The sequence below is a fragment of the Gossypium arboreum genome, chromosome 8, assembly GCF_025698485.1.
Source record: "Gossypium arboreum isolate Shixiya-1 chromosome 8, ASM2569848v2, whole genome shotgun sequence".
NCBI classification, from domain to species: Eukaryota; Viridiplantae; Streptophyta; class Magnoliopsida; order Malvales; family Malvaceae; genus Gossypium; species Gossypium arboreum.
The window spans coordinates 140,317,881-140,328,497 of record NC_069077.1 but is presented as its reverse complement, the minus strand read 5'-3'; the positions used below and the strand labels follow the sequence as shown (position 1 = coordinate 140,328,497).

Here is a 10,617-nt window from a genome sequence, read left to right as displayed (position 1 = left end):
TGGCAAGTAGATAGTCAGCATTTGTACAGAAATGTAGGTACCATGACTCTTTTAATAATGGAATAATATAATTTTTGGTCCTTAGGAATTATGTCTATTTTAATATTTGTACTTTTCTTTTGTCTATTCTTTTATTTGAATTTAGATTCTATCAAGATTTAATTCTGTAATTAAATAGGTTCGGATCGGATCGTATAGACAAAAAATTAACTGATATAATAATTTGAATAAAGGGTTAAATTGATTAACTCAAAATTACTTAAAATTAATTAAAAATTTGTATATATCAATATTAAGCAATTTCCTTTTCATATTAAATATCATAAATAAATAAAAATATCATAATTACCTAAAGAGTAAAGTTTTAAGAAATAGTCAATATTTTTAGCTTGCAAATCAATTAAATTGGGTGGTCGGATAGAATTTTTTTAATAATTTATTCAATTAAATTGATTACATTAGTTGAACTAATCGAACCAAAAAGTATTTTTTCAATGATTATTATGAAAATGCATAAAATCATGGATTAAGTTAATGTTACAATACAAGAGATTGAGTTAGTATCAAAAGTTGATCAAATATCAACTCAATTAAAAAAAATTAAATTATACTTGAAGCCACTAAACTATTAGTAAATTTATGTTTTGGTCACTTAATCTCAAAAAGTTACAAAATTTCTATGAACTATTTGAAAGTTTTTATTTAAGTCTTTAGGCTGTCAAAATCGTTATTGTATATCCTTTTCTATTTGCACTACATGCATCAACTGAAAACTCTCTTTCCCCTTCTCTTCTACAATTCAGTTATTTTTTTATAAAACAGCTTTAAATGTCAAGAATTTGCGACCCAAAACCCAAACTTTTTTCTCAGATCTCCAACACCAAATCGCCTTGGATTTAAAGTATGTTCTTCTACTCATCGATAAATACTAGTCCACCGTACTGATTATTGAATTGTAACTTGGAGAATTGCTAATTGGAATTTTTAAAAATAAAACTTAATAGCCTAATGACTTAAATAAAAAAATTTTAAATAGTTCAGTGACTTAAATGAAAACTTTCAAATAGTTCAATAATCATTTTGTAACTTTTTTGAAGTTTAGTGACCAAAACGTAAACTTACTAATAGTTTAGTGACATTAAGTGTAGTTTACCCATTAAAAACACTAAAAATATTTTTATAAAATAAAAACATTTAAATTATTTTTAAATATAAAATTGATATGCATGTATGTATGTATATATGTGCGTATGTATATGAGTGTATGTATGTATAATATTTATTGTTTTCTAGTATGGATAAAAAAAGAAGTAAAAGATGTGCAAGGCAGTTTGCAAAATAGGTAATGATTTCAGGGAAGGCAAAACTCGTGACTCCTGACAGTTCTTAATTTTCTTTTAATTTAATTTCATTTTGGGATAACAACAAAAGTAACATATATACCTTTATATTAAAACTCAGATTATATTTTTTATTGAAAAATAAAATATTATTTTTATATATTAAATTAAATAATAAATTGATCATTCTATTAAAAATTTTGTCTATTTTTATTATTAAAAGTTAATTTTTATATGCTAGTATAATAAAAATAACAAATTTACTATTTAATATAACGAACTAGAATTAATTTACCTATTTTTAAGGATAGGAGACAAAATGTAACCTAATTTTTACGGGATTTTTGAGCGGTCCATATTTTTTGGTCTTATTCCTTAAAACAAAATATGAGCTTAAAATTTTAACAACCAAAATTAAATAAAAACAAACAAAAAAAGTTGTGCAATTTTTTTTTTTGGTAAAAAGACTTTTTTTGTTTTTCTCGGTTTTAATATTGAACAAATTGATCATTGTCAAAAAATTCAGAGCAAACTAATCTTCATCAATTTTAAAACTGAACAATTAAAGGCAAATTAATCACAACGTTAATGTTTTTCGTCAATTGTACATATTTTTTATCTGTATAATAACAAATCTAGCATTCAAAGTTTACGCATCTTGTCAAATTGATCATGATTTAACAAATTTAATGTACAACATTTAAACAAAATATATAAGCATTGAGGACTAAATTTATTATTATACCGATCAAAACAAATGGCTGTAATTGAGAGAAACTATAGTCGTGCTTTTATTACGGTTTTTTAGTTGATTTTTTTTCTTTATATATTGGTGTATTATATTGTATTTTAATAATACAATTATTTTGTACGTGTAATGCATAACTTTCTCTATATTTACCAAACCTATGCTACAACATCCATTTAGTGCAATTGTAGGGATAAATTTATTTATTGTTTGAGTCTACCTAATGTTCTGAATTTGTCAAATTAAGTTTAATTTCATTTTGAAAAAAAGTTTAATTTCATTTATTTTTAATACGTTAAATCATTATGTAAGACCTGAATTTAGTAACTATTTGCACATCGAGATTTAAACTTGACAATTATTTTAATATTGAAGCCTGAACTAGACAACTATTCCCACATTGAGGCTCCAATCTTTTTTTTGTTCAAATTAATCCCTAAATATGTCAATTATTCTTACATTGAAAATTAAACTTTAGAGTTTTTAAAGATATAACAGGGACTAACTTGGACAAAAAAAAAAGATTTAGACCTCATATGGATACAATTGCAAAGTTCAATGTCTAATTTGAATAAAAAAATTTAAACCCCCAATATAAAAATAATTGTTTAGTTCAGAGCGTAATTTGACCCAGAAAAATTCAGATCGAATAAGTAATTTAACCATTTCCAATAGAAAAAAAAGGGTTCTAATTGTGTTTATTAAAGCTAAATTATTAAGAATTTAATTAGATATAAATAAAGGCAATAGGGAAGTACAAATGGGAGTTAGGTAATTATTAGATTTTGCAGACCTACGTTCATGTAATATTGGTAGGATAAATAAGTTTTAGTGATTACTTTGTAATTTTTATAATTGAAAGATTATTAATGTAATTTATTTTTAAAATAATATTTTATTCTTGAAGTAGTGGTCAAGACTTTTCTACTTCAAGGTCTACATTTCAAATCTTAGTATTTTTTATTTTTAAGTTAATTATTTTAAAGATTTTATATAAACTATTAAAAGAGGTAAATACTTTTGTAATAATATTTGTTGTTTGTTAAAGAAAATGATATTTTAAAACTTTCTCCAAGTGAGTTGGTGAGACTGCGACTCCAACTCAATCAATAACTTTATATATAATTAGAAATCCTGTCACACAAGCATGTGTGTGGAAATAACGGGTTTAGAACATAGATGTGTGTTTAAAAATAATACTCAATAAATAATGAAATGTATTATTTGAAACTATTAATCATAATAACATATGAAATATGTATGATATTAAAAGAAAAAATAGATTAAATTGTGAGTAAAACAAAATTTAAATACATAAATACATCAGATTAACAATACTAAATATATTTGTATATCCCAACACCGCCTCTGATTTTAGGCAATAATTAGGTTCGCTTAAGATCCGATGGTGTTGTTAATGAGGGAACCGGTTTTGCTGTTGCTGGGGGTGTTTTGCGAGACTAGAATGGAGGATAGGTTCTAGGCTACAACAGGTATTTGGGCTTTTGCTCTGTTATGGAAGCTGAGATTACTTTGTTTGGTTCATTTGACCAGAATGTAATATTTAGATATTTGGTTGACAGAATCTAAGATTATTTAGAAATACATTTTACTCAATTGTCTTTGTTATAGATTTAGGTTTTTTTAACAAGTTTAGTTTCTTTAATATTTTCTAATCTCGGTTTCCATAGAATTATGATAAATTATTACAATTTTTATTTTGTTATTATAATATATATATTAATAAGTAAATATATCGTGTTGAAATATTTATAAATCATAATTACAATAATTCATGAAAAGTGATGGCAACACCAACCATAATTAATATATTACTAAATTATTAAATAAAATATAATGATTGTAACATCCTGAATTTACCCGAGTAAGGTCAAGCAACGAGTGTTACGTTTTAAAACTAAACATTTATTTACGAATTCAAATACTGTTAAATTGGACTTCTATGAATGATTTTAAATCCTTATTATGCTTTTAGGAACATAATTTGATCGATAATAAAGGTTACTGACATGTAAAATTTGTTTTAAGTCTCATATCACCTAATTAAAAATATTGTATTGTAGGTTTGTATGTCTCGAGACCATGACCTTCATGTCTCGAGACATTGCCATGACATTATAGAAATTTTACTTCAAAGTTGCCTGTCTTGAGACAATGAGGATTTTGTCTCGAGACAAAGTTCAATATGTTTCGAGACATGACATTATTACTATAGATTTTTAAGTTATGCCAATTCGATGTAATATTCTAAAGTTCATACAAGTTAGTCCGATTTGTATAAAGTTGTCATCCATAATCATGCTAAAAGAAGCATACCATTTGATACATAAACAAAGATATCGGTGTAAACAAGAACTTTGATCAATGCATTATTCTAAAATTGAATGCAAAGAATGATCCAAAACAATCATATGCAATTTCTATTTCGAGTACTCCCCTTTGCTAGATGCATATTCTAATCACCTTTTTTCTAGGTACCTATTGTTATTAAAAAAAACAACAACAACAAGGCATCGAAACCACAAATGTACCTAATTTGGATATCAAAAGCTATCAAAACTACAATGATACCTAACATGAGCATAAAAAGAAGAAAAATCATGCAAGCATACTCTATAAACAAAGACTATGAGCAGATCAACCATCACGAGTTATCACTATGCTTAATCAAATAAAAGTTTTAAAAAGTATCCACAACCATGACAAGGTGAAGCATTGTAATCATACGATGGGTATCAATGTGAATGTGATGTGAGGGGGTGACTACGACATTCATACAAATTAGTAACAAATGCAAGCTTAACTAAACATGCCACGACAAAATGGGATATGAAGATATATCAAATTAATGGAAGATACCAATGATGATTTATCCCAAATAGGATCTACAAAGGTAAAGGTAAGAAGCAAAAGAATAATATATATAGAGAGAGACTCAAACGTACCATGTTTGGTTAGGAATTAACTAGAGAGTTCCAAGCGGTGAAAGCTCTATACAAAAGATAAAAAAAGCCTCGTTGAAAAAAGGAACATATCAAAGTCGGTTAATCATTTGATAATGATGGATGGAGATCCGATAGTTTCTTGGCTAGAACTTCGGGTTTAAATCACTTGAATTTTAGGCCATTTCAAAGAAAAATAAATCATAAAGTTGAAAGAAGAGGAAAAAAAAAGTTGGTTCGATGTGTTTCTTTGCCAGAGGAGGAGGAGGTTGGATGGTGGCGAGTTCATTGAGATACAACTCTGATGAAGATCCTTGAAATCCTAAAATTTTCAAATTGTTCAGTGACCAACTTATAATTTCTTTTAAATTGAGTGACAAAAGTACAAACTTACTAATAATTAATTGAATTTAGGTATGGTTTACTCTATGATGCATAGTGAGTTAATGTCACATCTAACATCTTTTACCAAGTTAATGACCTACTAATCAACTTGTAACTTTTAAATAATTCAATGATCAATTTGTAACTTTTGAAAATTGAATGACAAAAATGTAAATTTATTAATACTTGAGTAACCTTGGGTGCAATTTACCCTTGTTATTATTGAGCGTAAAGAGAGAAAATCTTTGATTCTAGTCGAAGAAGCATAAATTCTGTCAAAAGAATAAGCAAAAGGTGCTACTCTGTAAGCATTGAAACTTCAAATAAGAAGCCGGCATTTACACTGTTTGATTAATTCCTAGGTGTGTGTACGTATATATACTATTATATATAACACCAAATAAAAGATACAAATTTGCAAATCACAGAATATTCGTAAAATTCCAAAGAAATCGTTTAAATCAATGGCAGCATTGCTTACTGTTAGCTGTCACCTTATTTTTTTCAAGTTTTTATCCAATAAATTAACGAAAAATTTTAAAAATCGATAATAAAGATGGCAAACTCGAGGCAAAAATCCAACTCCATTTGCTACTCTCTTATCACTAATCCACGTCGAAACCAATGGAAAGACAGTCTTAACAATGGTGTCTTCTCAAGTTCAATGATTTGCAACGCAGGTAAAGATCATATGTACTGTGAACTTCATAGGGAAATTCAACATCGAAAAAGAAACTGACCCATTGTTTGGTTTTGAATTTTGATTCGTAAATGACAGGTTTTAGCAGAAGTTAAATTGTTCTTTGTTTCCGGCATGGTCAGTGCTTGAAAAGTGTTTGGTTCTACGATGAAGACGTCTTCCTTGTTTTTTTTCCTTGGAGGGGTTGTTGTGTTAATAATATTATTGATTATAGTGTTAATCTATTGGAAAATTTGGAAACCAGCAGGGATTAAGAGTTTTATATCAGAGAGTAAAAGGCATGCAGGTAACGTATTTGATGAATTTACTGATAAAAGAGTGAGGTATGATTTGGTTGGGAATTATTGGCTTGTGAAGTTTAATTTTATGCGTCTCTGCAGCATCGACGGATTTCTTTAGTGGGGACCTTCGAACTATTTTCTATTTTGACTTCAAGACATTAAAGAGAGCAACCAAGAATTTTCACCCTGATAATCTCCTTGGAAAAGGTGGATTTGGGCCTGTCTACAAGGTAAGCAAGCTCAAAATATTCGGACTTTTCATTTTCTTTTCAAAATTATTCATGTTTGATATCCGTGTTTGTCACATAGTTCAGATATGATCCTCTAAACATATGTCATTACTTTTAACAAAATTGAGCGTACTTGTGTGGGATATATAACCGTATCCGGCACACATCCTTGAATTTAGATAACATAGATGCATTAGAAATAATTGAGCATTAACTATATAATAGTTGTATTCAAAACTCGTCATCAAATCAAGAAAATATAGATATAGTGCAGTGTACATGTGTATATATATTATTTCCATGTATATATAAAGTGAGAGATATGGTATGAGCCCTTTTTGTAGTAATGTCTTATTTTGAAGTTTCGGAGTCTTGAGAAACATGGTTTGTTGTAGGAGCTACCTTTGTACCTTTTGAAATCATATATTATATTGCTTTTGGGATGCATTGGGCATTTGAAACTGACCAAAAAAAAAAAAATGAGGATTTTTTTGCCATTTTTCTTTGAATATTTGATAGGGGAAGCTTAAAGATGGTAGAATGGTTGCTGTGAAAAGGCTGTCCCATGATAAATCCCAACAAGGAGAGTCAGAGTTTCTGGCAGAAGTGAGGTTGATCACAAGCATCCAACACAAGAATCTGGTTCGACTTCTAGGATGTTGCTCAGATGGGTCTCAACGTTTACTTGTATATGAATTTATGAAGAATGGTAGCTTGGACCACATAATCTATGGTATATATAACTCACCAACCCCAATTTCTTCTTCTAAAAATCATACATACTATCATATATATATATATATATGTGCTGAGACTTGTTTGGAACAGTCGTCAAAGTTTTTGTCTAGCTCCTAAGTGACAAGAGTTTAAACTTTGTCATCTCCCTTCTTTCTTTCCCGATATTTTAATGATAAAAAAGCAGTAAACTTATAGTAAATGTCAACCAACTATGAAAAGTCACAAAGTGGTCACCCAACAATTCAATTTTATCTTTTTTGATCTCCAGATGGCTAATGTAAAAATAGAAACATAAAAAAATCCAAGATAGCTAGGTGACAAAAAAAAAGATATAAAATTGAATAGTTGAGTGACCATTTTGTAACTTTTCATAGTTGGGTGACCAAAAAAGAAAAAAAAACATAATTGGGTGACTACTAATATAGTTTACACTAAAAAATCTTAGGTCAATGATGCATTTTACTCGTACTATAATTTTTATATGTACTCTTGCTAGCTACATGAAGGAATAATCTGTCCTTTTTTGGTACAAAAAATGCTATATTCTAGTCATAAAGAGAAAGGGGTTGCACATATTCAGGCTCAAATTTCGTCTTATTACAATGCCACCTCTTAAAGATGATTGCATGAACATATTTGGATTCAAACTTGTGCATGAACTTGGTTTATATAATGTGTTTTTCTTTTCTTTGTGCAAGAAGGTTTTTGACGATTTGCTAAACAAAAAATCACCATGATTTTGTTGAACTAGAACTATACATACATATATGTAACCCAAACCTTGGAATTAACTTGTGTATATATATATATATATATATATATGCAGGTAAGAAAGTGTGCTTGAACTGGGAGACTCGGTTTCAAATAATATTGGGTGTAGCACGAGGACTTCAGTATCTACACGAGGATTCTCATCTAAGGATTGTTCATAGAGATATCAAAGCAAGCAACATTCTTCTTGATGATAAGTTTCATCCTAGAATTGGTGATTTTGGACTGGCTAGGTTCTTTCCTGAAGATGAAGCTTATCTTAGCACCACATTTGCTGGCACTTTGTAAGCCCTCTCTTCCCCTAGAATGATAAGTAGTATTGGAATTAATGTATGATGATGATGATGATGATGAAATGATTGGTTTTGATATTGTTAAAAGAGGCTATACAGCGCCAGAATATGCGATTAGAGGAGAATTGTCTGAAAAAGCAGATATTTATAGCTTTGGAGTTCTTGTGCTTGAAATTGTTAGCCGCAGGAAGAATACTGATCTTACTCTGCCTTCAGAAATGCAGTATCTACCTGAATATGTAAGCAATTTTTAAGTCAATTTTTTTATTTTTAATTTTAATTTTAATTCATAGTTAGACAAATCGAGATACATGGTAAAACTCGAGCACTTTTATAGATTTTATATCAATCCACTCCGAATAAGAATTGTTTTTTTTTTATTTTTTTATTTTATTTATTAAAACAATGGGAGTTGTGGTCAATAGAGCAAGGCGGTTTTAGTAAATGCCTACTCCGTTCCACCCGATCCTATATATAAATCATAATACATATTTTATAATAATAAATTAAAAAATCATTAGTAAAAAGTATAGTAGAAGTGCTAGTTTATCATTGAGGTTGAAAAGTGTTTTCTAAAAGTGTCGTGAAATTGTTTTTAAAAAAGTGCTTTTGAAAAATTTGATAGTGTTTACTATTGTTGTCAAAGAATGCTTATAATAAATAAAATAACAATTTTAGACATGATATTATGAACTAGAGTCTAAAAGATTTAAAAGTGGATAAAAAGGTAACTTAATTAAAAAACACTTTTCTTAAAGCCAAAAGCTAAAATTTTTTACTTTTTAGTTTAGGTTAAAATCCTATTTAAAATCAAGGTTTGGTTTGAAAAGCTGTGTGTTTACTTTTTTTTTTTTTTTGAAATCAAAGTTTAGGTTGAAAAATACTTTTCAAACTCAATGGTAAACAAAACTCGAAGAAGATTGAGTTGAGTGAAATAATTATGATGTAATTCATAATAATTCATGAAAACGGAACCTCAACATAAAAATGAGATGAAGGTGATGTATACAATCCCTAGTCTAGGCATAGCAAAGGAGGCTAGGTTGGGGATTGACACCTCTCTCTTGTAGTGTTAATAGAACTAGACCGAACTGATTGGATTTAAAATTGACTAATATGTTGGTCAAAATATAAGGACTGAATTCATCTTTGAACGAATTACTCAAAAGTCCGAACTAATAAAAATTCGAAAATTAAGACCAAAGGCCAATGATTGAACCAATTTATAAATTTTTCAATATTTTAAATATTTATAAAATTTTAATTGTTTATGTAATTATTATTAAATCAAAGATTAAATCAATTAAATCAATAATCAAATCGGTTTGACCACCAATTCGGTTTTTAAGACATTTTCCCCTTGGATTGTTCAAAAAATTAGTAGAGAAAATCATTTTGATCCTAAATTTGTATACAATATGTATATCATTGACAAAATATTAATGATTATTACTGCATGTATTTTTTAAAATTAGCTAGGCATGGAAGTTATATGAGCGATCTCGTGTGCTTGATCTAGTAGATCCAAGATTGAAACAACTAGGATCATTGGTGGAGAAAGATGTGGTTCGTGTTGTAAACGTAGCCTTCTTCTGCCTTCAGCTTCACCCGAACCTAAGACCACCCATGTCCGAGATCGTAACCATGTTAACTTGCACCCCCGAAATGGTCGGAACACCCTCCAGACCGGCCTTTTTTGATCGGAGTCGGCATAAGAAGAACAGTGAAAAGCTGTCATCTGTGTCTTGGGATACTATGCCTGATCCTTTCCCTTCTCCACTTGAATCTGAATCCACTTCATCAACTCAGGCTCACACTCAGTTGCCTTGTTGAATATCACTTTTGCTTGTAGCTTTAAAGCACCATTGTTTAATTTCTAATTGCTTGAAATTTTTTTAGGATATAAGTAGAGGTGTAAATGAGTGCTTGTGAACCACTCGAGTTTGAATCGAAACAAGTTTAAATACTTTTATAGTATTTATCATGCCGAACGAGCTGATTTTAAATATCTTAATGCTCAATTCGAGTAGTTCATAGCTTTAAATATACATTTTTAAGTTATACAACTAAATTGTTTTTCTACCCTTAATACCTTGACATACATAATTATACACTCAAAATTCCATTTTAGCGATATTTTTCTGATTATAGCTAGGAAGAAAAAAAAAA

The 10,617-nt window shown here is 28.8% G+C and overlaps 1 protein-coding gene across 1 annotated transcript; it reads left to right on the top strand.

Annotated features, from left to right (window-relative positions):
* The first annotated feature begins 5,688 nt into the window (after positions 1-5,688).
* LOC108469286 (cold-responsive protein kinase 1-like) lies at positions 5,689-10,432 on the top strand. The gene is made up of 7 exons (XM_017770181.2): positions 5,689-6,115; positions 6,214-6,421; positions 6,516-6,646; positions 7,166-7,379; positions 8,211-8,439; positions 8,537-8,687; positions 9,928-10,432. The coding sequence occupies exons 2-7, from the start codon at positions 6,283-6,285 to the stop codon at positions 10,279-10,281; spliced, it is 1,218 nt and encodes a 405-aa protein (XP_017625670.1). The 5' UTR covers positions 5,689-6,115; positions 6,214-6,282; the 3' UTR covers positions 10,282-10,432.
* Positions 10,433-10,617: the final 185 nt, after the last annotated feature.

Excerpts from the sequence above, each read along its gene's own strand:
- LOC108469286 (XM_017770181.2), top strand. The coding sequence starts at position 6,283 with ATGAAGACGTCTTCCTTGTTTTTTTTCCTTGGAGGGGTTGTTGTGTTA. Across the intron at positions 6,647-7,165 it reads GATTTGGGCCTGTCTACAAG|GGGAAGCTTAAAGATGGTAG; the intron begins GTAAGCAAGCTC and ends AATATTTGATAG. Across the intron at positions 8,688-9,927 it reads TGCAGTATCTACCTGAATAT|GCATGGAAGTTATATGAGCG; the intron begins GTAAGCAATTTT and ends AAAATTAGCTAG.